General features: G+C 52.5%; 11 protein-coding genes across 11 annotated transcripts; 5 read left to right on the top strand and 6 right to left on the bottom strand.

The window, feature by feature from the left end:
- Window positions 1-599: 599 nt before the first annotated feature.
- Window positions 600-2,771, top strand: Z519_09942 (uncharacterized protein; the record flags this gene model as incomplete). Its single annotated transcript, XM_016767662.1, has 4 exons — window positions 600-1,279; window positions 1,638-1,895; window positions 2,013-2,177; window positions 2,231-2,771. The coding sequence occupies 4 exons, from the start codon at window positions 600-602 to the stop codon at window positions 2,769-2,771; spliced, it is 1,644 nt and encodes a 547-aa protein (XP_016616454.1).
- A 3,142-nt stretch (window positions 2,772-5,913) lies between these two features.
- On the bottom strand, window positions 5,914-6,931 carry Z519_09941 (uncharacterized protein; the record flags this gene model as incomplete). The annotated part of the gene is made up of 2 exons (XM_016767661.1): window positions 5,914-5,970; window positions 6,023-6,931. The coding sequence occupies 2 exons, from the start codon at window positions 6,929-6,931 to the stop codon at window positions 5,914-5,916; spliced, it is 966 nt and encodes a 321-aa protein (XP_016616453.1).
- Window positions 6,932-8,574: 1,643 nt separating this feature from the next.
- Window positions 8,575-9,550, top strand: Z519_09940 (uncharacterized protein; the record flags this gene model as incomplete). Its single annotated transcript, XM_016767660.1, has 2 exons — window positions 8,575-8,632; window positions 8,691-9,550. 2 exons carry the CDS (start codon window positions 8,575-8,577, stop codon window positions 9,548-9,550), a joined length of 918 nt encoding a protein of 305 aa, XP_016616452.1.
- Window positions 9,551-10,387: 837 nt separating this feature from the next.
- On the top strand, window positions 10,388-11,644 carry Z519_09939 (uncharacterized protein; the record flags this gene model as incomplete). Its single annotated transcript, XM_016767659.1, has 3 exons — window positions 10,388-10,453; window positions 10,562-10,846; window positions 10,916-11,644. The coding sequence occupies 3 exons, from the start codon at window positions 10,388-10,390 to the stop codon at window positions 11,642-11,644; spliced, it is 1,080 nt and encodes a 359-aa protein (XP_016616451.1).
- A 511-nt stretch (window positions 11,645-12,155) lies between these two features.
- Z519_09938 (uncharacterized protein) lies at window positions 12,156-14,194 on the bottom strand (the record flags this gene model as incomplete). The annotated part of the gene is made up of 4 exons (XM_016767658.1): window positions 12,156-12,917; window positions 13,012-13,517; window positions 13,600-13,957; window positions 14,012-14,194. 4 exons carry the CDS (start codon window positions 14,192-14,194, stop codon window positions 12,156-12,158), a joined length of 1,809 nt encoding a protein of 602 aa, XP_016616450.1.
- Window positions 14,195-15,531: 1,337 nt separating this feature from the next.
- On the bottom strand, window positions 15,532-16,206 carry Z519_09937 (uncharacterized protein; the record flags this gene model as incomplete). Its single annotated transcript, XM_016767657.1, has 1 exon — window positions 15,532-16,206. One exon carries the CDS (start codon window positions 16,204-16,206, stop codon window positions 15,532-15,534), a length of 675 nt encoding a protein of 224 aa, XP_016616449.1.
- An 808-nt stretch (window positions 16,207-17,014) lies between these two features.
- Window positions 17,015-17,836, bottom strand: Z519_09936 (uncharacterized protein; the record flags this gene model as incomplete). The annotated part of the gene is made up of 1 exon (XM_016767656.1): window positions 17,015-17,836. One exon carries the CDS (start codon window positions 17,834-17,836, stop codon window positions 17,015-17,017), a length of 822 nt encoding a protein of 273 aa, XP_016616448.1.
- Window positions 17,837-18,736: 900 nt separating this feature from the next.
- Window positions 18,737-19,411, bottom strand: Z519_09935 (uncharacterized protein; the record flags this gene model as incomplete). Its single annotated transcript, XM_016767655.1, has 1 exon — window positions 18,737-19,411. The coding sequence occupies one exon, from the start codon at window positions 19,409-19,411 to the stop codon at window positions 18,737-18,739; it is 675 nt and encodes a 224-aa protein (XP_016616447.1).
- Window positions 19,412-20,249: 838 nt separating this feature from the next.
- Window positions 20,250-22,306, top strand: Z519_09934 (uncharacterized protein; the record flags this gene model as incomplete). Its single annotated transcript, XM_016767654.1, has 2 exons — window positions 20,250-20,305; window positions 20,356-22,306. The coding sequence occupies 2 exons, from the start codon at window positions 20,250-20,252 to the stop codon at window positions 22,304-22,306; spliced, it is 2,007 nt and encodes a 668-aa protein (XP_016616446.1).
- A 597-nt stretch (window positions 22,307-22,903) lies between these two features.
- On the top strand, window positions 22,904-24,885 carry Z519_09933 (uncharacterized protein; the record flags this gene model as incomplete). The annotated part of the gene is made up of 4 exons (XM_016767653.1): window positions 22,904-22,982; window positions 23,049-23,618; window positions 23,707-24,428; window positions 24,544-24,885. The coding sequence occupies 4 exons, from the start codon at window positions 22,904-22,906 to the stop codon at window positions 24,883-24,885; spliced, it is 1,713 nt and encodes a 570-aa protein (XP_016616445.1).
- A 695-nt stretch (window positions 24,886-25,580) lies between these two features.
- Z519_09932 (uncharacterized protein) lies at window positions 25,581-26,747 on the bottom strand (the record flags this gene model as incomplete). The annotated part of the gene is made up of 1 exon (XM_016767652.1): window positions 25,581-26,747. The coding sequence occupies one exon, from the start codon at window positions 26,745-26,747 to the stop codon at window positions 25,581-25,583; it is 1,167 nt and encodes a 388-aa protein (XP_016616444.1).
- Window positions 26,748-27,015: the final 268 nt, after the last annotated feature.

Raw genomic sequence — 27,015 nt, 5'->3', positions numbered from 1 at the left:
GGGCCAGAGCAGATATCGGCATGGCGCTCTCGGTGCAACTGAAATCTCAGCCTTGCAGGCTCGGTAGCAGGAATCATCCTGAAAGATCTCTTTCGACATTCTCAAAGTCGTCTTTGTTTTCTTCATTCTGCCTGGGGGCATGACCCCCGTGGTGGAAACAATGGCTTTGTTCTCGGACTCACACAAAGGTCGTCAGGCACCCAAACAAAACTCAATCGACTACCAGCTTCCCCCTCAAATATCCCATCAGGGCCAGCAAGATCTGGGAAAGCCGACCTCGCTAATTAATCGAGATTCGGGCTACAGCACAGGATCTGGAAGTTGCTAAGACCTCACGTCAGCTGAACCTAGTTTAAGTCTTCTGCAGTCTCCAGACTATTTGGGTCGAAGATGCCTCTCAGCGCGCCTACCATTCAGCGGAGCCAACCAAGGTAGAGCACAATCGCTTTCTCGACTGGTGGCAAATACTAAGCCCACAGTGAGTGGATCTTGCAAATAATCTAGATCCGCCATGTTGGCCATGTGGCGCCAAATTAAAAGTGTACGGACGGGACGAAGAGGCGATGCAACCCTAAATCGTGATCTCCTGTAATAAGTCGATGGCAAAGAAGGTTCGCAAACTTCTCTCTAAGATAGTCAACCAAGAGCAAATCAGGCCCACCAATGATGAAATAATTCCTCGCTTTGACGTTATAGTTAAAGAGCACCCTCCAGCCCGCTTCAGTGACGAGAACACAGATGGAATAGATATCGAAATCGTCTCGGGGGCGATCACTGAAACTCTCTGCGGAGCGAGAATTCGATGCCATTACCAGGGACGTATATCAGTCGCCAGACTTGGAGGCGTGATCGAGATCAAAACGAACCACCACTCACAGTTCTATGGATTGACTCTCGCCCACATTGTAACTGGCGGGGATAATGATGGGAGAACTTCGCGGTCTGAACCCGATCAGGTCGATTCCACGGATTCGAGCGACAGCGACGAAGAGTCAAATGGCCTAATCTCGATCCCCGACCGTGATATCGATTCGGAACACGGCGTTAAGTCTGTGTTGAAGAGTCGCTCACCGCAGAATGTTGATGCCCTCTCCCCGATATCGAATGGCTCACGTTTTACCCAACTCGAGGTCCATGAGGCTTCGAAGAATCCACCAGACTCAAGACCCGATGACTGGAAGCCCTTTGGTCGTCTTGTCTACTATGACGGATTTGTTCACCAGCAGCTTCAAAGATTGGAGAACTTAGACTGGGCGCTCGTGGAATTGAATGATTTTGTGTATTTGTGGCCAAATCTATTTTCCCCATTGAAGGATATGTCACCCCCTGGGGAAGTCTGCTCTTTCACCACTCTGAAGAACCCCCTCCATCTTGTCGAATCTTACAAGCTTCTATAATGAGTGGAGCACGCGAGTCTTTCCTGGCTACCGCCAACCTCACCCCACCCTTCCTTCTGCGACCACGAAGTACGAACTTTATCGAAGCATACACAACGAGGATTACAGAAGGCTGTAGTAAACGGTCCTGAGGCAATTTATTGATTTTCTACTGATGCGAGCTTTAGGTTTGGGGCAGGAGGATTGCGGCCCTTGGGTGGTCTCTAGTTGAAGCCGAACCGATAGAGTGATCTGTACCAGAGACGATGAAGAGATCTATCTCATCCCGCTCGAATCGATCCTGTCACAGATCCAGCAAGTCCTCCAGGCCGACAGCGTCGGTGTCCCGGATTATCATGACGTGATCAAGGCAATGGTACCCCTATTTGATCGCCAAGCCCACATCCAGCATTCTTGTCACGCTCTCATCCGGAAGAGTTACTACGCGGTACAGAATCCAGTACTTCAAAAATCCCGCGAAGACGTCTACAAAGCCGGGTGGGGATCGACGTTGATCCAGTGGGCATAAAAGGCACAGCATCTAATCGACGGATATCGAGTGCCAAAGAGACCACAGTTGCCCTCCCAACACAGTCTTACTGCGACGTCTACAGCGGAACACCACTCCTGAGGCAGTGCGGACGATGCTCCTCTTGCAAAGGGTCTTCGAGACACTGAGATCATTCCTAAGGCGTATGAAGAAGACGCTGTCTTTACCACGGCCATCGCTCGGTTTACTTCCATGACCGACGCCTTTGAAGCGCAGGCAACGCTTGATGCAAACCTAACGCGGCTGGCTAAGTGAGAATGATTGTCGACGTGTTGCGCAGTTCCACGACGGCCTCCGTGCTAAGGTGTAACACAATGGATCTTATGTCTAGCCGTAAAATCTTACGGTTGGTCTCGCCGCAAACAGCTGCTCAGAAGTCGTTACGATTTAGCAGTACCTTCCAGTCAACGGACAAGTCGTCCTCTCCCCTACTCGGATCTCCCCCTGACCATGTGTCATCCGAAGCGAGTTCGCACTTAGGGACCATTTTTTCGGCACAGTCTCCAGAGACTAGAGCAGCGATGGATCGTTTTCCTGTGAGAGGGTGGAAAGTGATTAATGAAGATAGCGGAAGTGTTGATACAGGGGAGCTGCTGAAAGATCCCCTTGTATACATGAATAGCTCCTCCACGCCCAGCGAACGCCAAGAGTACGCGAACCCTCAACTTCCTATGGAGGCGTTTTCGGCTCTTTCGCTGAAAACTAACATGAACAATGGACCTTATAACAACTACGGCTCTTTACCATCTAAAGTACCGGCTCGAACTCTTTATGCGCAGTGTCTTCAGTATGGACGAAGCGGACCATATTCCAGGTCTCTGCAACCATATATCTCACATAACTAGCCACCAGTCAATCCAGCTGACGTCCGTGCAACACGCTGTACGTTGGCCATCTACACATAGACACGTCGGAAGATGAATTCAAAGCCACGTTTTCCAAACAACGAGGATATAAAAGGCTATGTTTCCGCACCAAGCAGAACAGCCCAGGAGTACCACTCCGGTCACGCCGTCGGTTGCGACTGGACGGGTGATAATCCACGGGTTTGGCGGCTTCTCGGCCAGCGGACCTCCGCCAGGCTTGTCGGCCCCTCCAGGGCTGAACGTGAGCATATCTGGGCCAGGAGTGGTAGCTGGTCCCGGCAATGAATGGACACTTTGTGAATCAGGGCTCGGAACCGGAGGCGGGGCTAATGGCCCCAGCATGAGACCCAATGAACTTGAACAATCCGTAAGCGGCGCATGCAACAGGTGGCATGTATCCTAATTGTATGCTTGGTGGTTAATCGAAGAGACAAGGGATTGACGGTTCAAATTTGATAGCATTTTGTCTACCTATTATGTACCTTAAGCGTCTCGAGCCGGGGCTGTTTCAAGAGGGGGAAAGTCTGTCGAGACGCACAAAAGCAGGTAGATGGCTCTAGGTCATGCTTCCGACGTCTGGATTTATCAGGCGCAATATCCACGCTACGAAACCCCTGGAATTTTGGCCGGATGAGGTCCAATCGAAGTCTTTGTGGACCATTCTCACCGTTCCGGTCTTCAAGGGCGTCAATCTGCACGAGATCAGCCTTTATGTGCAGCCTCGACTGTAGCCATGCCCACCAGCTCCTCTCTTCGCCACGTTCCAACAATCTCTCAATCTCTGGATCGAACAACTCCTCAGACAAGCTGTGGACAATACCCCGATCGACCTGCCACTCCTTATCGATAGATAGCGACTTCCTCGGCGGTAGCAGCAACACTAACCAAAGTTTTGGCTGTGCGTTATGTCCCTAAGGGTGGTGGTGCTGCTTGTCCGTTCTGCGAGTGTGATCTTCGCTTCTGCTTGGACGGAGGTTCTGTTTCCCTGGTACTATCTTTCCTTTCCTCCCTCTTCCCTTCTCCCCCTCTCCCCTGTTGTCGTGGCTTTTTTTGGGCGAGGTCGTTATGGACACATCTGTCTCCAGTGGCGCTGACGAACTCTTCTATCCCTGTTTGCATTATGCCCGGGTCGGGTACTGTTGGCTGATGACGCGGCATCTTCTTGGGGGCGTCAGGTGTGAACTTCCGGGTTATCGATCCTGTTCTCGCTGTCCGGGCACTTCTCACCACCACGGCGAGTGAAGCTCTCCAGGTAAGTGGCGAGGTTAATGCCCTTGCATAATGAACAAAGACGCCGGATGTAGTAACGACATTCCCAAAAGCTGAATCATAGTGTGTCTTTCACTCCTAAGCACTTCACTCGCCTACAGCCTTCCTACCGACTTGACTGCGGGTCCATACGAAGAAGAGGTCGAATGTTTGATTCTAGGGGGAGAACCAGTGTCAGTGTTCGAACGGGGTCGACTGCTGAATATGTTAATTTGAAACTAGAGCCCTCCGGTGATGACTGGTTGGAATTTGTGAAGAAGCTGTCTGAGCCAGGGGTACATGCCGAGGGAGGACTTTCATCAGCCTTGCCCATGTCGGACTGCACCGAATCATGCTGAAAGACTCTTGCTCAAAAGTCCCCAAAGAGTAGCTTCAAGAAAGCCGTCAGTTCAAGAGAGGTTCAGCCTCACCTCTCCAACACATAGCGTGACCGCGTGAATGGATTCAGTTGTCCGATCTTTTTCAACATTGGAGCGCGTGGACCCCTTTCATCCAGTATCTGATACCCTGACGCTGGCATGCTTATTGAACATTCTCATCGCCCCAAAGATCTTTCGAAAAAGACCACTCGGAGAAAAATTACCTGTTCTGGAGAAGCAATGCCTCCCCAGACTTCGAAAGCCTGCAACAAGACCCCCGGTCAGTGACCGGGGAGGGAGGCGTGTCGGAGCGAGAAACCGAGGATTCTGCTGAGGTTGCGCCACCTGGAATGGCCTCCATGTCTTAACCACTCAGTGCGAAGCAGTCTCTCGAGCCCATCTCGACCGTTGCATAAGCCGAACCCTCCTGGAACGGTCGAGCTGCGGTGCGTCGTCGAGTCGAGCCGGGGCAGATCGGGGAGACAGCGCCTGAGCCACGTCGAAACTCTCGAGCTCGCGCTGCTGTGAACCCCCCGCAAAGAAAGTGCTGTCAAAGACCGAAAACGTTTTGGCGAATGTATGATGCTAACTGCGGTGCAACGTCACTTTGACACCGGTGGCTCGACCGGTGACATGGTGTTATGGCCCTATATATGCTGTGTAACAAAGACTTACCGCCCAGTGCAGCTGCGGCATCGATTGTGGCACCCCCGTGGTTTGTCAGACGGACAAACCCTTTGATGCAAGGCGGAAGAAATTCTCGTGCGTCGAACTCCGCAGATCATCGCATGGCAGACGAGCGGATGAAGTCACGTCTTTATATAATCTGCCGCAATGTCCGTATAATACGAGGTTCAAGTGCTTATCGACAAGGTGCTACCCACTGACGCAGGGTCTTCTATCTACATGCAAGGTCTTTTCCGTTAGTGCAGGCTCTGTCCTCCAAGGCCAATCTTACGCCTGCTCCATCGGTGCCGGTGCTGCCGATCGGACCCGCCTCCGTCTCCTAGAGAGTCGGTGAAGTCTGTATACTGCGTTCTGGCGTGGTCACATCCCCCCACGCAGCTGTCGGCAATTCAAATAGTACGCACACCCTCCAAATTGGACAATGAAAAGATCCTCAATACCGATAAAATCTAGAGCGGACTCGATTGAAGGACAACAATCGCCAACCAAAAACTCCATTTGATGCTGCGTTAAGCTCTAGTATCGCGAACGATGTCAAAGTAACTATTGCTGCGTCAATCCCCGCTGATTTTCGAACAATTGTGTCCATATTGAAGAAAGTAGGGAAGCAGTCTCAACCTCCGGCAACGCTCAAGTCGACTATTTCTATGGCTTTATTTGACGCAAAGCAAAATCAAGAAGAGAATCCACCACGACTTCGCTGAGAGAAGCGGGGAAAGAGACGACCACGTTAAGACGACCCGCCCTACAGAAGAGTTTCGCTCGTGATTCAGCCAAAGGAAGGTAAATATGGCGGCCTCAAAAGTTTACCACTTGATGACCTTCTTTGGAAAGAACTCATCGATCAGCTCCATGTAGTATGGCTGTGATGACATGTCAGAACTTGGAGCAACAGAATAGATGGGTAGGACATACCTTCAACTTCTCTACATTTGGTCGTTCATCGCTCTTGCTGTAGAGATCATAAGGGTTGAATTTCTTGACAGCCTTGAGCATTTCGTAGTCCTTCTCATTCATGAACTCTCTATATGCGCCTTGTTGATGCCAGGGGTAGAAACTGTGATAGCGGATCATCGCCAAAGCCTCATCAGGGAGTGTTGACTGATCCTTGACGACGTGATAGAGGTATTCGTCGTGACCCCACGAAAGCATGACGTTGTCAAGGCCGCAGCCGGGTGAGTAAATGCCGTCCCTCGTACTGTAGATCGGATTGTCGAAGTCTGGATTGGCAGCGAAGGACTTGTTGCCATAGATGATGCGATCATCGAAAGCGCAGCCGACAGGGAAGGTATCACCAACGACATCCCATTGACCTTGAGCGTCAAAGAAGAACAAGAGCTTGCCCAAGTCGTGGATCAGACCAGTGAGTTGCATCCAGCGAGGTCGTCCGTCACGGCGCATGGCCTCGGCAGACTGGAGGAGATGCTCAATCTGTCCAAGTTCGGTGTCTGGATCAGACTCGTCGATGAGGGCGTTGAGACGCTCCATGGCTTCCCAGATCGACATCTCGGCGCGAGTCTTGGAGTGGAAGTTGTGTCTAGCCTTGAGATTGTAGGCGACAGTCTGCTTGGTGTGTTGCTCGAGATAGAAGTTCTTGACCCGGTCACTGGCCGTTTCGTATTGACGGAACTTGGTCTTGTCTTTGTCGGCGTCGAATTTGGAGCCCTCGTCCTCGTCTGCTGAAAGCTGCTGTTTTTGGAGAGCTTGGTCTGCCACGATGTCGGCACGTTCGATCTCGTCGCAAAGAGCCTCAAAAGCGAGACCGTCTCGGTCGTTACGGAAGGATGACGGGTGAGAGGCCTGTTCGAGTAGGATGGAAGACATTTTGAAAAGTGGCACAGAGCGCTGTGTCTGTAATGGTGTTACAGCTCGTCCTTTGCTAGAAGGGACTGCAAGCGATGAAGACGGAAAGTGGGATAGCACGGACGGTGTCTTCCGACGGCGGTGATATTTATATATCCTAGATTGGTAATGCCTCTAGCGATAGTCTAGTGGTAGCTGAAATCTGTCACTCAAACGATCGACGAAAACAGGTGTGACTGAAGAAAGACGGTATTCGGAAGTAGGACTAGAGGTTAATATAGACTGATGATCTTGTTGGATGTAGTGACGAGCAAACAGAGTGAACTATCAGGGACATACCTGAGTTGGTGTCCAATGACCCAGCAAGCAATTAATTCACACATTGAGATAAAAATTGAGAGGACCCTGGCTCCACACAAAGGGCATGACATACATGCTTGTTTGTTGCAATAAGTCCAAAGCGAGGCGAGGCGACGTGGTGGCCTGCTCAAAGCTGAAAGTTACCGGATCTGGAGGATGGAGTCGAGAGGCCAGACGCTGACGGAGCTTAGAGGAGGCGCTAGCCTGATCATCGACAGCGGGCCGAAGCACTTAAGATTCATTTGATCATGAGAGTGATGGAGTTGCTTGCGTGGTGAGCTTCTTCGGGTGGATGATATTCTGGCCAGGTTGGTTTCATGGTTACGAACAAGTGCCATTGTCTTTTCGCCATCCCAACAACGCGAACCTTCGATACCGATGTCTCTCTCACGGTGGCCACACCTAGACAGGTAGGCATAGCAGAGCTCAGCAAAGTCGGTGAGAGAAAACAGGAAGTCAGGAAAAATGATATATCACAAAATGTAAATATGTTGACAATGAGAGTTACACAGCATGAGAGGGATTGCATGGCCGGGGGCTATTGACAACCCCCGGGGATGGGTGTCATGTTGTGCGACCGACGATGACATTCGAATGCACATGCGGGAACAAGGGTCGTTTCGAAATCAGAGCTGACCGAATTGATCGCCACACACACCACAGGGGGGTTCACACGGAGCCCCAGTGAGACCTGGGTCCTTTTTCTTGAAGCACAAAGCATAAGCAGAAGAAGACAAAGAGGAGGAGAAGTTCGAGAAGGATTGTGTGCGAGAAGGACAAGGCAAGTGGGTCCGGGCGCAGTTTCCCTATTGACCTCGAAGAGGAAAGGGCGCGAGGCTGAAGGTGGGCAAGGGGCATGAGAGGGGCATGAGGGGGCAGGGAGGGTTCAACACAGGGTTCCACCAGGCCACGACCTCGCATCAAATGGCCCCGAGTCGGCGTCCAAGCGCGCACCCATGGCTCGCGTGACGATGGGTCAGTGTTGTGCCACCTAGGAATGACTTGCTGCGATAATCAGACAGGCAATTTAATGCGACACATACAACAGACACAGTATAACCGGGGAATAGATGCTCCCTTGGGACCCCTCCGCAGCTCGGGCTCGGTCGGGCATTAGACCGAGATTGCGGGGTGCCTGCTCGTCCCAGATCGGAAATCTTTCGCCGGTCACATATTTTTCCCCTCCGCATATTCGAGACTAAACATCTCGTCGCCCAAGACACCGCGGTCACTTGCAATATATTCGCATACGCGAGTTGCTCAAGGAGAACAATACCATATCCCACAGCATCTCACCTGATACAATGGTCGACGTGCCACTCAAGCTCAACACCGGAGCCACCATGCCCGCCTTGGGGCTGGGTATGTTTCATCCACTCTTCCAAATCATGAGTCGGACACGGCTAACATAAACCTGCAGGCACATGGCAGAGCCCTGAAGGTCAAGTCCGCGCGGCCGTTGCATATGCAATCAAGTCAGGTTACCGACACATCGACTGTGCTTACGTCTACGGGAACGAGAAAGAAGTGGGCGAGGGGATCAAGGAGGGGTTGGCTGCAGCGGGTATTCCTAGGAGCGACCTGTTCATCACAACCAAACTGTGGTGCACATATCATACAAGGGTGGAGCAGAACCTGGACATTAGCTTGAAGCTGCTGGGCCTCGACTATGTGGATCTCTATCTCATCCACTGGCCCATCGCCATGAACCCAAACGGCAACGACGAGAAATTCCCCAAACTGCCTGATGGGTCCAGAGACCTGCTCAGAGACCGATCCCACGTCGACACGTACAAGGACATGGAGAAGTTGCTCAAGACTGGAAAGACAAAGGCAATTGGCGTGGCCAACTACTCGAAGCGATATCTCGAAGAGCTGTTGCCCACCGTGGAGGTCATGCCGGCCACGAACCAAATCGAGAACCACCCGCTGCTCCCCCAGCAAGAGATTGTCGACTTCTGCAAGGAAAAAGGTATCCTCATTACTGCCTACAGCCCTCTTGGGAGCACGGGGAGTCCCCTCATGAAAGATCCACATGTGGTCAAGCTGGCCGAGGAGAAAGGAGTCACACCAGGCTGCATTCTCCTGAGTTATCACATCGCCCGAGGAAGCGCCGTCCTTGCCAAGTCGGTCACACCTTCTCGCATTGATGAGAACAAGAAAATCGTCTCGCTGTCGGAGGGTGATCTTGCCTCGCTAGCCGAAATCTCCAAGAACAGCGTCACTCGCTTTGTCTATCCTGCGTTTGGCGTAGACTTTGGCTTCCCCGACAAGTCGTGAGAGGCCTAGTTGGTGGGAGGCTCCCGCCGCCCACATGGACTTTAAGTTTCCTCATGAGATATAGCATAGCGGGCGAGCATTTCAGATTTAGTTAGATCGGAGACCGGAAAGGGTTTGGAGTGCCATGGCTAGATCTGTTTCAGGATCGTTACACGCCCGGGGCCACGCGGCGATGACATTGGCGAAAGTTCAGGCCTTGTCTATAAAATCTATTATTCATAGACTATTTCTAAAGGAGGGAAATAGAACTAGACCCCTGGGTATTCTCTGAAACACCCAGAATAAAGATTGTCGTTTCCCTGAACAGGTACTTTAGAGATCGAAAAAATCCCACCGCCTCCAATCGGAGAACAATTCCTCTTTCTACTCCATCAGTGCCGGATAGATTACACTTAGAAAAAACCCCCGCCGCCCCGGACAGAAACAAAAATCGATCGGCAGGGTCTCGTCCAGGCCCCGTCGGCTGCGCTGAACAAAGCGGAAGCCCAACCGAATCACTCGTCTTGTGGCCGACATGTAGTAGCTCATACACTGTCTGGGCCCCCGCGTCACAAGAGGGCAAGAGGGCCAGACAGATCTGGTAAGCCTATAGGGAAAGCACAAACACGTATTCTAAATTGTCTAACTCACCCTCCTCCAACTGGTTGAGGTGAATTTCTCCGTCTGTGCTTTGCTTGTCGGGAGATTTATTTAAAGCCCTTCCTATTGCCCTTGCTCACAACCAACAACTACATCCCGCAGCGCCCGAATAACCTACAATCTTCCAATTCAGCTTGGTCTCGGGTATAATTCTCAGCACAAAACTCATCTCAAGAACGCAGCCTGTCCTGGGCAGCCATGGGATCATACGGGGAGTCTCATGGCAAGATGCTCAACATTGCAGTTGCCGGCTTGGGACGCATGGTGAGCGACTGCCACACTGTCTTTCTGCGTTCCCCTCTACTCCCACCTTCTTCTATTTAAAAACATTAAAGCGAGGGTCGACGTCCTAACTACGCTCCCCGCCAACAGGGCAAACGCCACGTCGCAACGCTGCTCAACCGCGTCACCCGTGCCCGTGTGGCCGCAGTATGCAGTGCGGCTCCTCACGAGACAGAATGGGCCCGCGCCAACGAGGATTACATCGACTTCGGCATCAAGGTGTACGACAGCTACGAGGACATGTTGAACCATCCGGGCTTGCAGGCCGTCTGGATCTCGACCAGCACGGACGTCCACGCCAGCCAGACGATCAAGGCCGTGGAAAAGGGTTTGCATGTCCTGTGTGAGAAGCCATTGAGCACGGATCTAAACGAAGTACGTCCATTCCCTCGGTGCCCCAGTCCCGCCCTATGCTCTACTGACTCTTCCCTTGACCCAGTACAGGTCTCGGCAGCGATCGCCGCCGCAAAATCCCGCCCCGACCTGAAAGTGATGGCCGGTTTCTCGCGGCGCTTCGACGCATCGTACCGCGACGCATACCAGAAGGTCAAATCCAACATCATCGGTGATGCATACCTGGTCCGCAGCAACACATGCGACCTGCTCGACGAGACGGGGTTCTTCGTCGCTTACGCGAAACGAAACGGCGGCATCTTCGTCGACTGCACGATCCACGACATCGACCTTGCGCTGTGGTTCATGGACAGCCCTGCGCCAAAGTCCTGCTTTGCAGTGGGCACATTGAAGCATCACCCGGAGCTGGCTGAGAGTAATGACGTTGACAATGGGGTCGGCGTTGTCGAGTTCTACGGCGGCAAGATCGCTTACTTCCACGCCTCGCGCACCCAGGCCCACGGCCACGACGTCTGCACCGAAATCAGCGGCACCGAGGGCAAAGTCATGGTCAATGTGATCCCCAAGGCAAACAACGTGGTGGTCGCGGACAAAACGGGGATGCGACATGAGGTGCAGCCGGAATACTGGCAGAGGTTCGAAGACGCCTTCGCCACTGAGGCCCAGGAGTTTGTCACATCCGTGCTCGAAGGCAAGGAGGTGCCGGTGCCATTGGAGAGCGGCTTCATGGTCATGAAGATCGGACGGGCGTTGCAGGAGAGTTTGCTGACGGGGAAGGCGGTGAAGTTTGACGAGCAGGGCAGGAGGATTGACGAGTGAAAGGGCACATTGGCTGAGGAGGGGATGTTGGAGGTAACTCAGCGTCGACCTCAACGTAACTGTCTGGAGGATCCGTACCTGCCCGGTGGATCAGAATGAGTTGCAGCAAAGAGCGCTGTCGCTGAATCACGGCGTGAAGACCAGCATACTCTGCATGCTCTTCGCGATACAATCGAGGGATCCAACGTCAACGTCAAGCCACGTCTTGCTCATCACGACTACGGCTATTGATCGTGATAGACGGGGCGCTAGTGGCAAAGGAGAAGGGAAGAGGGACGGGAAATTAATATGTTTGCAAGAGTCATGCGTATTGTTCATTTGCTATCCGCTCAGTCTCTTCATGACCGATGGCTGGCCTTGGCGCCAAGCCCATAGCTTGCGCTTGTTCACACCACTCAAGACTGCCCAGCTCCAACGACACCCTCACCTCACAGAGCACGCCCACGATCTTTCCAAGCATGAGTACTCGGAAAAAAGAAGAAAAAGACCTCCCAACACATGACGACACAATCTACTTCTTGGCCGCCTTCTTGGCCGCGGTCTTGTTCTTGCCATTCTGAGACACGCGAGAAGCAGGGGTCTTCACATACACCTCCTCGACGTAGTTGGGGTCGTTGCTGCGAATCCCCTGCGCCATGCGACGGCGAGCGTTGATCTGCTTGCGGTCGGCTCCCTGGTATGTGATATCCTGTCCCTGGGAGAGCCACCAGGACTGCGGACGAGGTTCGAAGATTGCCTTGATATCCGCGAACGCGGGGTCGCCTAAGACCTTGTTTCTCTTGAAGCCGTGGACACTTTCGACGTGGAGCCAGTATCCACCAGTATTTTGGAAGGCGTGGAAGCAGTTCTTGTCCGGACCAGGACAGATGAAGGGGTCGGTGCAGTCGAGGAGAGATGGAATTCGGCGAGTCCACTTGGGAGCATTGGGGTCCTTGCTCTTCGATATGGACTGGCTGGTGCTGCGTCCTCCCTTTTGGAGCCGCATTGGTTCGATCGCGGAGGTAATGGCTGTCTCACTGGTGTCAACTCGTGGGCCGTAATATCTGTTCTTGATGGCACCTCTAACTCTCTTGCGTGGAGCTGGTTTGTCGTTGCCGGACCCAGGGCCAGTATTGTTCTTCTCATCATCCGTCTTGCGCTTCCGACCACGTTTCTTGACGACCTTGGATACATCGTTTCCTGCAACAGCGCCAGCAGGACCATCATTGGCAGGGGCCACACCCATCGCAAAAGCATCGGTACGACCTTCGGTGGCAGTGCCAGACATGTTTGCCTGCCGTTATCTGTTAGCGTGTGCTGAGATGGACAGAGTGAGATGACAGTGACCATTGGAGAGGAGACCGTTTTCGAGGAAGAGAAGAACTCACAGTAGCAGGAACAGTCTCCATGGGAGTACGGACAAGAGCAGCGTCGGTGGGAGCAACATGAGTCAGAAGGCCCTCACCAGATTCAAGACCTAGATTGGCTCCCCCGACATCTGGAGTGTTGTCTAGAATGGGGTCAGGGTAAAGAGGATTGACAGTCTTCTTGGCCATGATGTCGTTGGTTTGCGGAGCAGTAATGTTGCTGTTGATGGCAGCGGCGGACGTATGACCTGACACGTTTGAGTGAGAAGAGACGAATCCAGACGGTGGTGGCAGAGAGCTGATTTCAGAATCTTTACAACCTGTGTCTGTAGCGCCAAGAGTTGGAAAGTCGACTGCTGCACTCCTAGCAAAATCACGGGCCATGGAGGCGAGGTCCGGCACATTCGCGTCAGGCAGTTCAGGCAGTTCCCCTTCGAGGCCCTCAACCGCATACGCATTGAAGCGGATTGGGGTACTTGAAGCCACATTTGCCGCCTTCTCGAAACCAGGTGGAAAATCGGCTGGATCTGGTGTATCAGACTGTCAGTCGATTCTCATAAATCATCAAAGGTAGGCACTTGCCATTCTGCCACGGGTGAACAGTGAAACCCTGTTCGAGCATGTGATCGAAGTCATTGAATTGGGAGCCGACACCTTGGAAGGCCAAGGCCAAGTCGTCGGTCACGTTTGATGCCACGGCCAGGCTGACACCATCCCAGCCGAAGAAAGCGTTGAAGGCAGCAGATGGGTTACTGTCTTCAGTAGCGGCGATGCCCTGGGTGAAGTCATCAGTGGTCTCGAGACCTTGAGCGGTGTAGCCAGTGGCGGCAAGCCCCTGGTTGATGGTATCAGTGGTGGTGAGACCTTGAGTGATGTTGCCACCAGCAGTGAGGTCTTGGGCGGTGCCCTCATGGCTGCTGCTGAGCAGTCCATTCAAAGAAGAGTCGTCTTGGATGCTGCTGCCATACTGCCGACGCGTCAATGACTATGCTCAGGGAACTGACGTGCCTCCATCACTTACCAGTTCAGCCTGGAGAAGAGCACTCAAGTGAGCAAACTCCTGGTCGAAATCATCTAGACCGGACGCCGTGAGGGCCGAGGCCTGGCTGCTCACCTGCGCAGGCCCAATGCTGTTCGCACCACGCGGGTCCTCAGACTGACTCTCATTCGCCGCTTTAGGCGGAACATGTCTCGGCGCCGCCATATTTGGTAACAAGGAGATCCAGCCTTGTGCGAACGGTGACGGATGCTTGACAGACGGCGCCAACGAAGGCGGCAACACGCGCGATGAAAGAATGATGGTTACAAGATAAATTCGACACAATCGACAAGGTGTTGATGAAAAGGAAGGTACGCAAGTTTGAAAATTCAAAATTCAGTCGGGACTTTTAATTGTGCGAACTGCCCTACCAGTGTGAGTGAAATATCGCACTAGCGAGATGCAACGCGGTCCGGCAGGAAGATTTGGAAGTGCAAATGGACCATGATTGCGTGTCAGTGTCCTATATCGCAAGCATTGCTCCACATTGGTTGGGACAATCTATTTCCTCGTTGTCGGGCTCTCTGATCTTATATTCCTTTCTGTACTGGATCGCCATCTATCACCATGGCGAGTTGGCGAGGAGGCCCGCATTTCTGTTCCTGAGATTCAACCACGTGCCTGCGTTGATCTGAGGATGCCTATGGCGAACGGGAAGTAGAGACCCAACAGAGCCAGACACTTCATGTGAGTGAAAGAAAGTGGCGAGGGCAAAGGTTCAAGGTCTTACTTATACCATTGAAATGCCCAGACCATGCCCGAGCTTGGTGGAGACAAGAGCATTAACGTCACTTTCACAGCCTTGCGCTTTACCGGCAAGAGGAGAGAACAAGTCACCAGCCTGAGATCGTTGGCAGGAGCTCCGGGCGGAGTATCTACAATCACGGACCCCTGTTCCTAATCATAAGAGTCCGGACTGCAATCATGGACTTGACTCTTAAGCGCAAGAGGACATACCACAATCATGGTCCACGGACATGGTTCTTAAACACAGGACGGAGTATGTACAATCCTGGGCCTGATTCCTAAGCACAAGAGAGCAGACTACGCACAAAAAGAGGCATCAATTCCTGGTCTCCACTGCACCGTGATGCCTGATGCTGTAAGAGGGGGACTGTGAAGAAGCTTAGTCTGTATAGGCTATGATTCCGGGCCAAATGCCATATGGCATGACCAATGACGATGGCTTGGGAACAAAACTGCGGTGACTCTCTGAGCGCCTGAGAAAGACGGGGGGAGGCAGTAAAAGAAACACGGGAAAACAACAAGCAAGGCCAAACAAACGAACAAACAGCAATCTACAAGGTCTGCAGGAGCGAAACATCAGATCGATCACTGTCCTTGGTCATTATGAATCCTATCGATCATTCAATCATTCAGCAAAGCTGCTACTTCAAAGGCTTCTTGGCCGGACATGCTCGTCTGGTCGTAAGGCTGAAACCCGTGTTCGAAGGCTGTCACGTCCGGAAACGCATAGTACTGAAGTTTCACCCATACCACTCTCATCTACTGCTTTCTGGATCGACGTGCTCCCCTATTATATGAGGATCCTTGAGATCTTCCTCCGTCATCTGACTCAAGAAGGCGTCGAACTCTGCTCCTGCCATTTCCACCGTGTACCCTCCCGAGATGCCACCGTTGATTTGATCCGATTCCAGCGCTGGGGGCTTAACTTCATGTGAAGGTGGAGTCGTGCCGGGCCCGTCTACCATCAACGCTTCGACCATTTCGGCAACATCTTTGTACGTAGCTCGCTTGAGAACTTCGGGAATCAGACGTTTGATTTCTGCGACGGCGACCGGGTCTGGGATCGGGGAAAGAGAAGCTGGATCAAGACTCACACACGAGCCGTAAGAGTGAGGGGGAGGTGCGTCGAGAGTCGTCCAAACCAGGGGTGTTGTTGACGCCCGATGGAAATGAATAGGCATCGACAAGAGATGTTGTCCCACCAAGGGCGACTGAGTCCTGAGCAAGCCGGCGGTTGGATGATGTAGAGGCATCGGCGTCGGTATCGGCATCTTCATGCTGAGACTCGGAGAGTCATGTCTCTGTGGTAGGGGACTGGACTTTGACGTAGGCGCCGACGACGGCAGATCCGTTGCCGCAGCCTGCTCACCCTGTTCAATTTCATCGATGCTTGAATAAAATCTCTTCCGTGCACGGGGAAATCCATCCATTTTAAAAACAGTTCGCCGCCCAAAAAGAACTCGACTATCCTTTTTTCGGGATCTGGAATGTCTGGGCCCCCTTGGACGCTCGTGGAAGGGCGAGAGAGGTGGAGGAGGTTTCTGTACTTTCGAGCGATCTGGTTGGATGTTGGATGGTATGCAAGGGGCACCGAAGGGGGTTTTGGACGATGTTGGACCAAGACACCACAAGGGAGGAAATGGAACATTCAACCCCGACACGATGAAAAGGCATGGATTATTGTCATTGCTTGATCCCCGTGGATGGTGAAAAAGAAAAGGAAAAGGGAAGAGAAGAAAAAGGCTGTTTGTGTCGTGGCATACAGTCTTCAAAGTGACATGGAGGTCAGTCTTCAATCATTGGAGGTGTTCTGGGGTTGTAAGACACCACGCAGGCAGATGGGCAGGATCAACCCTGAGCACAAATGCGCCGAAAAATAACGGCACTATCACATCTTCTGGGATCAAGACTCTACGTGAGTTGAAACAGACGGGAAATCCGATGAAGACAGATATGCGACGGATTTGTTTGTGAGCTCGCTATCAATGTTTTGTACGGGTTCAATCAAAGGACCAAAGTTGATGTTTATCAACTTATTGATTGCATCTCAGCATATTGTATTGTAGCCCCCAGAGCGTCCAAGTGGAAACAAACAGTGTCGGTTTATTTGCGCTATTCTGACGAGTTGTTTACAGCTCAGTATCATCAACCTCCATTGTTTGTCATGTCGTCCTCATCGAGCGCTGATATTCTGGTTGGGCCTCTAGAAACGGCAGCAAATCCCACCGACCTAACTTTTCAACAGTTCCATTCCGTAGCCTCGACCATCGCTAACATCTTCTCGTATTCAGTCCAGTCCCACATGATGCCCTTGCAACCGGTAAGCATAAGGTGGCTGGACATCTCGTGCTTCTGCCCTCTCGTGTGCGTGGAGCCAACATATCCAAGACACGGTATTCCTGCATTCACGGCGGCCAGGACCCCGGACTTGCTGTCTTCGGTCGTCAGGCATTCCTCCGGACTGGCTCCCAGTTGCTGCAAGGCGTGAAGATAGACGGTAGGATTCGGTTTGCTGGACGGAAGGGACAGTGAGTCGGCCGCGGAGAAGATTTTGTCGGTATCAAAGAACTTGTCTTGGCCAGTCGCCTCAAGGCATGCATTGATGCGGCGCAGCGACGAGGAAGACACAACGGCCATCTTGTATTTCCCTTGTTGATGGAGCTTCTGCAGCATCTCGAGTGATCCGGGGCATGCTTTCACTTTCGCCTCGACGTTTGCAATGACACGGTCCTCTTCGATCTTGGTGAAGCCCCGTAGTTCGTCCTGGTCAAGTCCGAAGCCGAGCTGCCGCTGCAAGATGGTCATGATGCTTCGAAAGTTGAGTCCGACAAACTGAGAGATCAGGTCTTCGGGCGAATACCGCGCGGCAATGCCTTTCTTCTCCAGGATCTCGTTGACTACGCCGCTGCAGACGTCAAAGGCAATGTCTTCAGAGAGCACGAGAGTGTTGTCGCAATCGAAAAGAAGGTATTTGATCTGTAAAGAGGGAGTCAGTCTGGATGAGGCTCGAACGGTGAAGGACACACGACAGGAAAACAGTGACTCTGGACTGACCGCCATGACTTCCTCCCTGGAAGTAAAAAGTATGGCCCTTCCTATCGGGCAGCTGGTTGTTCTATTTATGAGAAACACAACGAATGAATGATGGAAAAGAATGAAAGACAGGCAACACACCGACACGAAGAATAAGGGCAGGAATATTATCCAGGTCGTTGTTTGAACTGCCAAGTTTGCCATTCAAACCGGCTGCAGGCAGTGATGAAGCAGCCACGCACAAAGTCGCGAGGCTAAGGCACTCAACCGCTACCCCCCTTGCGAAGGCAATGCTCCAATAGGACGTTGTCATGCCGGATGGAGCACCTTATTGCCAGTGACGCTGGCTGCTGTGACTTTGTGGGCGGAAAAAAGGTCGGTACGGACGAGAATATCACCATGAGAGCCATGGCTCCAAGAATTGACAAGGCTGAGCAAGGCTGAGGAAGAAATACTGACTAACCATCAGGCACTGATCAGGAAGGCAAAGACATGAGTGGCTGTCAATAGGCGATGTATTCGCCTCGATATTGCAATTCTAATCAAATATTTATGTCGATGGCAGGACATCCTCGGGCTTGCCGACTTCCTGAGGCAGTGGAATCTTCTCGTTGAATGGCTCCTCGGTATCGACCAGCTCGTGCACAGTCAGAAGTCCGACACTATTGGGCTGCCTCTCTTTTCGCAGGGTTCTCCATTCATGAGTATGTTCCACTACCATTGATGTGTGTCTCCGTCTCTACCAAGATGACCAGCAAGACCACCGGGACTGACTTGCCTCTCCCAAGGCCTGTCAACAATGTAATGGAGGACCACCAGCTTGCCGTCCGACCATATCCGAGGATGCCAATATCTCATGGTCTTGAGAGCGTTGTATTTCCAGGACAGTGGATGCCATTTGCCGCGGAAAAAGGCAGCGTGGAAGTCCTAATCCGGAAACTGATAGTTCTTCAACTGGTCGCTGGTGTGGAAGAAATGAAGCATGCTGTTCCACAGCTGCTCGGAAGGGTAGAAGAGAAACATGCCGCTGTTCAAGGGATGATATGTGGGTCGACTCTCCAGCGTGATCTCTGGAGCCACTTCGTCAGGGCGATTCAACGGGGTGTACGCACAATTGCCCTTGTGCCATTCAGACGGAGCCCAGAGATCACGGTCTAGGTTACACACACAGGCGTGATTGGCGCCAATCCAGTCTTGGCTTGGGATTTTGCACTCGAAGATGTCGTCGGGATTCTGGAAAACGGCCACGTCAGCATCCAGAAAGACGGCTCGCGTGAAACCAAGCCTGTAGATCTCGAAGGCCCGGAGTTCGGTGAAGGTATCTTTGAAGCGATTAGCAACACTGCCAGTGTTCTCCTGGCCCTTCCTGGGCAGCAGTAGGGGAACTCGGTCTAATTGTATCCGGCCATAGTTCTCGACTTCTTCCTGCAGGGCAGCGACCTCGCTGTCGCCCAGCGAGTCGGTGTATTGCACAAGAGAGGATAAGACGATTTGTGCTGATCCAGAGTATGAGCTAGGATCATGACACCTGAAAGATACGATGGCGTGGTCACCAAGGTCACCCAGCACCACTTCCTCAGGAGACGCTGTCAAAGATCCCATATTTCGAGGGCGCCCCAGACCGATGGTGTTTTGGGAACTGAAATAACAACACAAGATCTTGAACTGGTTGAATACCTACTTGACCCCTTTAAATTCCCTGAACGCATCTCTGCCTCATACTCACCAGCCTATACCACAGGAAATCCAGCGTCATGTCGTCATTGACCATCACAGCAGCTGCTTGTTGACAAAGGTTTGCCCCAACGTGGTACTGGCTGCACTTGTAATCATAACGGTGTGGTCAACTGCCTAGATACATTAGATGTACATGGTACGCGTGAACAGATGTTACCTTGTACGTAAAGCCTCACGCGACGGTGCAATCTCGCCTGCTAAAGGGAGGCAAGCGCGTGAAATTCGAATCATCGTACGCGAAGCGGCGGGAGCAATGTGATTGGCGGAAACGAGGGTCAGGCCCGGTTTCTCCGCCGACCGATTCAGCTTCGTCTTTGTTGACATTTGGACATTTCAATTTCACCAACAGAAGGTCTGCCGAGGATGGATTGGGACCCCTCGCAAATCCGGAATTATTACCTAGTACGCCTGCACGCCTTCAGCTGCAATCTTCAGCTGTCTTGTCTTGGACTCTTGGTGTGAATACGATACCATACTCCGTACCTCCAGATCATTCTCTCACTCGTGACTATGTTAGGCTGACACGGGGTACTCAGCTCGTTTGCACTCGTGTTGCAATCGACCATTTATCGTCTCTTGGGAATATCTTGGATACCAACACATCCTCATCCAACATAACCTGGTCATTATCAATAGCCTTGCGTGCTTGAGAACCAGGAGCCGAACCACCGTATCTGGGCCGACTTGCGTCTGACATGCAGCCATGGTGTTGCTGGAGAAGCAATGGGTAAATGTGCAAGAGAAGACTTTTACAAAGTGGTACGCTCCAGGGCCGTCATCGACTAACGAATGTGGACTGATACTGTTAGGCTGAATAACAAGATCGTCTCTCGCGAAGTCGCCGTCAAAAGCCTCGTGACCGACCTGTCCGACGGCATCATCCTTATCCACCTGCTAGAAATCCTGAGCAATGAATCCCTCGGTCGATACGCTTCGAACCCGAGACTGCGGGTGCAGAGGTTCGAAAATGTCAACAAATCGCTGGAGTTTATCAAGAGCCGCGGGATTCAGATGACCAACATCGGCGCCGAAGATGTTGTTGACGGGAACAGAAAAATCATCCTGGGCCTCATATGGACGCTCATTTTGCGGTTTACCATTTCCGACATCAACGAAGAGGGGTTGACGGCCAAAGAAGGCCTGCTCCTCTGGTGCCAGCGAAAGACCGCGTGCTACGAAGGCGTCGAAGTGCGAGACTTCTCTTCTTCGTGGAACGACGGTCTCGCTTTCTGCGCCCTGCTCGACATCCACCGGCCCGACCTCATTGATTTTGACACGTTGGATAAGTCGGATCACAAGGGGAACATGAAGCTGGCCTTCGATATTGCTTCCAAGGAGATTGGGATTCCCGACCTGCTCGACGTGGAAGACGTTGCAGATGTCCCTAAGCCTGACGAGCGATCTCTCATGACGTACATCGCCTACTGGTTTCACGCATTTAGTGCAATGGAAAGGGTCGAGAATGCGGGGAGAAGAGTTGAAAAATTTGTGAGCAATATGCAAGGTGCTTGGGAGATGGAATCCGCGTATGAGAAAAGAATGCGGGCTCTCTTGCAACAGATTCGACATCAGAGACAGGCCTGGCGTGATTCCAGGTTTGAGGGAACATATTCCGACGCCAAATCTCAAGCCAATGAACTCGCCAGCTATAAACGGAACCAGAAACGAAGGTGGGTGGCAGAAAAGTCCGATCTGGCAGCTCTTCTCGGGAACATCAAGACGAAATTGTCCACATATCGCCTTCGGCCATACCAGCCACCGGCGGAGCTACGATTGGAAGTACTTGACCACGAGTGGGCAGCATTGAGCACCGATGAACACGCGAGGAGCAAACTCATCAACGAGACCATCCGGGACATCAAGAACGCTCTGAGACGGAGCTTTGCGGACAAAGCCAACGACTTTGCGCTGACTCTGAATACACTTTCTTTGGCCATATCGGGGTTGGAGGGTGATGTCGAAGATCAACTAGATCACGCGCAGCGACTGTCAGCAAACTTAGGACCGCTCGAGCAATACCTGGAAGGAATAGCTATCCTCGACGAGAAGTGCCAGGAGGCCAACATTGATGAAAATGACTACACGACATACACTTACGATGAGTTGTTGTACGAACTGAGCCTCGTCAAGACGAGCGTGCAGAAAAAGTTGACCTTCCTGGAAAACCAAATGGTGGCGCGCAACATGACGAATCTGACTCCGATTCAGCTCGAGGAGTTTGAATCGGTGTTTCGGCATTTTGACCGCGATGGCACAAACACCCTGACAGAACTGGAGTTCAGTGCCGCGTTGGCGAGTCTGGGCCTGGTGTACGACGAGCAAGAGATGCACGAGAAGTTCCTGGAGGTGTGTCACAGCGGCATCGACCCGTCAATGTCGCCGGTCTCCCGAAGACAGAGAGAGTCTCGTGGAGTCGGCTTCGAGCAATTCATTCACTTCATGGTCGCTGTCACTGAAGATCAAAACAGCGCTGAACAGGTATTCCAGTCATTCCGTGAAGTGGCAGACGGGAAACCGTATGTCACGGAAATGGACCTCAGGCATTCATTGATCCCAGACGACCTGATCGAAGACTTGCTGCAAAGTATGCCCGAACACAGGGGTCCAGACATGGAGGCAGATCGAGACGTCCCCAAGTACGACTATATTACTTTCATGCAGGGCATGATCGGGGATGGACATCACGATGCTGGACAGAGAGATGATGATCGAGGCAGCCGATCAAATGGCGTTACGACTCCCACCACGCCCAAGCGGTAAAAGTCGCTCCCTTTATTCTCCTGACTGACTTTCGGATATCGTTCTTTTCTGGATCGTCCCTCGGTGTTGGCGGTGTTTGGATAGAAATCAGCTTGAGCGATCCATGACTATTTCGCCATTATGAGCCGGAAAGGGGGAGTTGGTTGGTCCAGTGGAAGTTGCTGGGTTGGAAGATAGCCGTCGTCAATACACACATAATTTAATCCACTGCCATCACCGCGACTTGCATTTCGGTCGTCTTCGTTTAATAGCGTGGCCGCTTCGTTGTGTGATTGTACTCGGTACTATGCTTGGAAATTCGGGGGCCGAGGCTGTGCATGCCTGGGGTCCCCGCCAATGGTGGAAGCGGGAAGTTTATCCGCATTCCGCCTCGGTAGCATCGACTGCGACTTCGGTTCCATCTTCTCGCGTCTCCTCTCGACCCCTTGTCGTCGAGTCAGTGTCTAGGGAGTCTTTGAATGAGTCGTCTAGTCCACAATGATGCCCGTGCTGCACCAGCCTACAAATATCTCCTCTGATAGTCCCAAGGGCTATCAGATCGGTTGCTTGCACCCGCCATGAAAGTGGGAGGGATATCTGCAAGCATCACTCACCAAAATGCCGCCTCGCAAGACAATCTACCTGCCCTCCAAGGACTATGAGCTTCCCGATCTCGATATCCTGACCCTCATATACGGTGTGTCCTTGTCGGTCTAGGTCTCCAATGCTCTGTAAGCATCTTCTAACCGCAGGTGATGTCTAGAATCGCCCGAGTCGTGGACCACCGAGTCTACAATTCTCCACGCCGAAGCCGCTCTGCCCTCGAACTGCGTCACCAAGGCCCAAGCACGAGCTTACACCAAGCGCCTCGCCTACATCTTCCGCCACCACTTTGGGATCGGAGCAAGTGGTCCGGGCAAGGATGTCGTGGTGTGCATCTCCTCCGGCCAAATTCTGCTCTCGAATGTCTTTTACGGAGTCATTGGTGCCGGAGGGGTGTTCAGCGCGGCAAGCTCATCATTTACGTCGCTGGAGCTGGCGAGACAGGTCAAGCAGGGAAAGAGCAATCTGATTGTTTGCAGCCCAGACTGTGTGGAGGTCGCCATACGGGCGGCCAAGGAGTGCAATGTAGCCTTAGACAGGGTCCTGGTGCTGGAGTCACTGGGCGGGAAGAGAATATTGCAGGATGTGGAGCGGAAAGGGAGGAATTTTCTGCAGGGAGACGGGAAGAAAGAGGAGGTGCTCGAGTGGGAAAGGATCACGGACAAGAAAGTATTGGAGGAGAGGGTGGTGTGTTTGCTGTACAGCAGTGGCACTACCGGCGTTCCAAAAGGTAAGCTGTCATTCAGATCTCTTGGGACAATGCTTCAAGCGGTCCTCTAGAAGATTTTTGCTGACCTCTGCCGTCCCTCCACGCGCAGGAGTTAACATCTCACACACCAACCTCGTTTCGGAAGGCCTCATCCCGCAGTACATGATACGCGAATACTTCGCGAAGCAACGCCGGCTCAACCCTTCGTTCAATTTTGAATATCGGACCTTAGCCCACCTGCCCGCCGCGCACATCGCCGGCTGCCAGGGCTACTACGTCAACCCGGCCATCGCCGGCGGCCCCGTCTACTGGATGCCCAAATTCGACTTCCCCAAATTTCTCGAGTACAACAAGAAATTCCGCATCACGCACTTCTTCAGCGTGCCCCCGATCTACTTGCTTATCGCCAAGAGTCCACTGGTGACGGACCAGTTCAAGACGCTGGTGCACGCGGTCGGCGGGGCGGCGCCGATGGGCGCAGAGCTGCAGGCCATGGCGGAGAAGAAACTAGGTTGTCAGATCAGCCAGACCTGGGGGTTGAGCGAGACGACGGGCTCCGTGACGGCCATGCCCTGGGACCAGGATGACAAGACCGGATCGGTCAGTCCACTGCTGCCGAACGTGAGGATGAGGATCGTGGACGACGAGGAGAACGACGTTGAAGAGGGCTTGGAGGGCGAGTTCATCATGCAAGGACCCATGGTGACGAAAGGGTATTGGGACAATGAAGTGGCGACCAGGGAGAGTTTCACGAGAGACGGCCTCTGGTTCAAGACGGGCGATATTGGAGTCTGTAGGAACGGGTTGTTTTACGTGGTGGATCGGAAGAAGGTATCTTGGGCTTTTCTTCCCCCATGTTCGAGCTTTAATTCTCCCTCCCTCATATTCCTCTCCCGCCATGACATCCCACGAGACGAGTAAACTAACCACGCTTCTCGCTCCCCAGGAACTGATCAAATACAAAGGCCTCCAAATCGCCCCAGCCGAGCTCGAAGCCCTCCTTCTCTCACACCCACTGATCCAAGACGCCGCCGTGATCGGCATCCCCGAGCCGGGGGGGTTCGGCAACGAAATCCCCCGCGCCTACGTCGTGGCCGACAGATCCAAGATCTCGGAGCAGGAGATCAAGGACTTTGTGAAGCGCAGTCTCGCCCAGCACAAGCAACTCCGCGGCGGCGTGGTTTATCTGGAAGCCATCCCCAAGAGTCCCAGCGGGAAGATCCTGAGGAGGGACTTGAGGGAGTTGGCGAAGCGCGAGAGGGCAGGAGGCGGGCAGGCGAAAATTTAATTTGGAGAAGGAATGCGAAAATACGTTCGCGGAGGAAGGGAGACGGAAGAATAGAACTAACTCTCTGGCTCTCAAAGCCGACGATAGAGCACAAGGGCCGAAATAGAGTAGATGGGGAGAAAGTAGATCTCTGCTTGGATTTGGAAGCGTGGCCGGTTTGAATGGGAAAACAAAATGTGGCTGGCGAGATTCACGGAGATTTCAGACTCCGAACACTGAAGGTATCTCCCACGTCCCAGAATTCGTCGACTTGTTATAAGAGTGATAAATCTGGTCAAGGACGGCGCTGCCTTCTCAACAACTTGGACGCCGCAAAAGAGTGGCTTGATCATCCAAGGGGGTTTTTTTTGGTCGCCAGAGCAGCTTGTTGAGAGTCTAATAACTGCTGTCACAACAGCGAGCGGCGGATGATGGTGCTCACTGTCCCTTACGTCTAATGAACGATGGCGCCCAACACCAACACTTGCAAAAGCCATCAGTCCTCTTCAATGGCGACATTGCTCAGTGCTCGAAGTTGCATCGTGGACTTGCATTGTGGACATTGAAACGCATGCTGTGTGGAAAAAGCATCACGTTTGATGAGTTGATCAATGCTCCTATTCAACCGGCACCTAGAACAGGGACTGTGCGATGATGGATGTACCAACTCATGTTCTTGGATGAGATCGATTCGACAGATTTGGTTCAGATTCCCTTCATATCTTCCAAACCTTAACATTGTGAGGGTTTTTAGAGATTGCATGGGCGATGAGTTTGCTGACAGCGCCTTGTTCTTCTCGTCCATTTCTCCATTCTTTGGGCCCAGCAAGATGGGCGATGAACCCAGGCGGCCCAGAGATGAGGATCTGCCTTTGTTCTTGCGATGTCGCGTATCCTGGCGAGAAGTCCTTGTCATCGAACCTTGATAGTGCTTGGAAAACGGCGTCCTCGTCGATCCATGTATCCTCGGCATTGACAAAGTACTCCACAGTGATCTGGCCCGGGTATCTTCGCTTCAAAGTCTCTAGTTCTTGTACGATGACACCCTTCTTCTGAGAGACCGGAGGTGGTGGTTTTTGCTTTGGCTTTGAGAAAAAGCCCGACCAGGTTGGCTTGGGAGGCGATGAGTCTGCAAGGGAATCATCGCTGACGCCGCCCAGACAATCCTCGCGCATTCTGTTTGCCCATAGTATATGCAGCTTTCGGTCTCTGTCTGCCTCTTCATTTCCTGTAGTCCTGTCCCCTTCAAATAAGGCGTGCGCAACCTGCAGAGCCGGCGCAATGCCTGTTCCTCCCGCAAAGAAAACTACTTGCTGCACCTCTGGGCTCAATTCGTACTCTAAATTGGGCCCTCGCATTTCGATGTCTGCACCAATGTGCAACCTGTGGAGATAACTTGAGACTTCGCCGTGTGGATCTTTTCGTATTAGAAATCTAATTTGGCCCTTCTCTTCCGCACTCTTTTCGTCAACCGGTGGTAATGGCGTGTAGGCTCTCACAATCTGGAGCTGCGGCTGCTTGAATTCAACATGCCAGATTCCTCTCCTCCAAGCATCTTGATAGATTTCATAGTTGCGGTCTTGTTTCTTTGGTTCGAGGTGAAATATGCTTGCGGTCGAGGAGACAGGCTCCTTCGCGACGAGCGTGTATGGGACGAACGAGTCACGTTTCAGTGAGTAGAGATATGCCTGCCAGAGTGCGTATAGACCAGCACCAAGGGCGACTGCAGTGAAGGTGCGTCGATAGGCCGAGTCTCGAGCATTAGGAGCCTTTGGTGAGCTTTGTGGAATTGACGAGCTGGACCGCGGCCGGGGTCTGGGCCATGGCTGTAGGGAAGCTCTTTTTAAGTTCTTCGGCGCCTCTCTCGAGCATCTTGCGAGCATTGAAAAGTGTTTGTGAGGAGGCTGTGGTGTCGTCGGATACGAAGATGGGGAAAGAATATCAGAGAGCCGCTGCTTTTGGAGGTCAAGTTGCTCGATCCTTGTTTTGGAGACTAAACCACGCCGCTCTGATGCCATCGAAGCAACCTACAATCTTCGCAATGATTCCATCACCGTGACGAGATCCCATTCTGCGACAGATCCAGCAAACATAGGACCCTCCTCAAGCATCTCTAGAATTCTCTGACCAATATCGTTGGCAACTTTCAGA

The sequence above is a fragment of the Cladophialophora bantiana genome (genome assembly GCF_000835475.1).
Source record: "Cladophialophora bantiana CBS 173.52 unplaced genomic scaffold supercont1.16, whole genome shotgun sequence".
Lineage (NCBI taxonomy): Eukaryota > Fungi > Ascomycota > Eurotiomycetes > Chaetothyriales > Herpotrichiellaceae > Cladophialophora > Cladophialophora bantiana.
The sequence above is the reverse complement of the archived record's forward strand: the minus strand, read 5'-3'. Positions and strand labels throughout refer to the sequence as shown.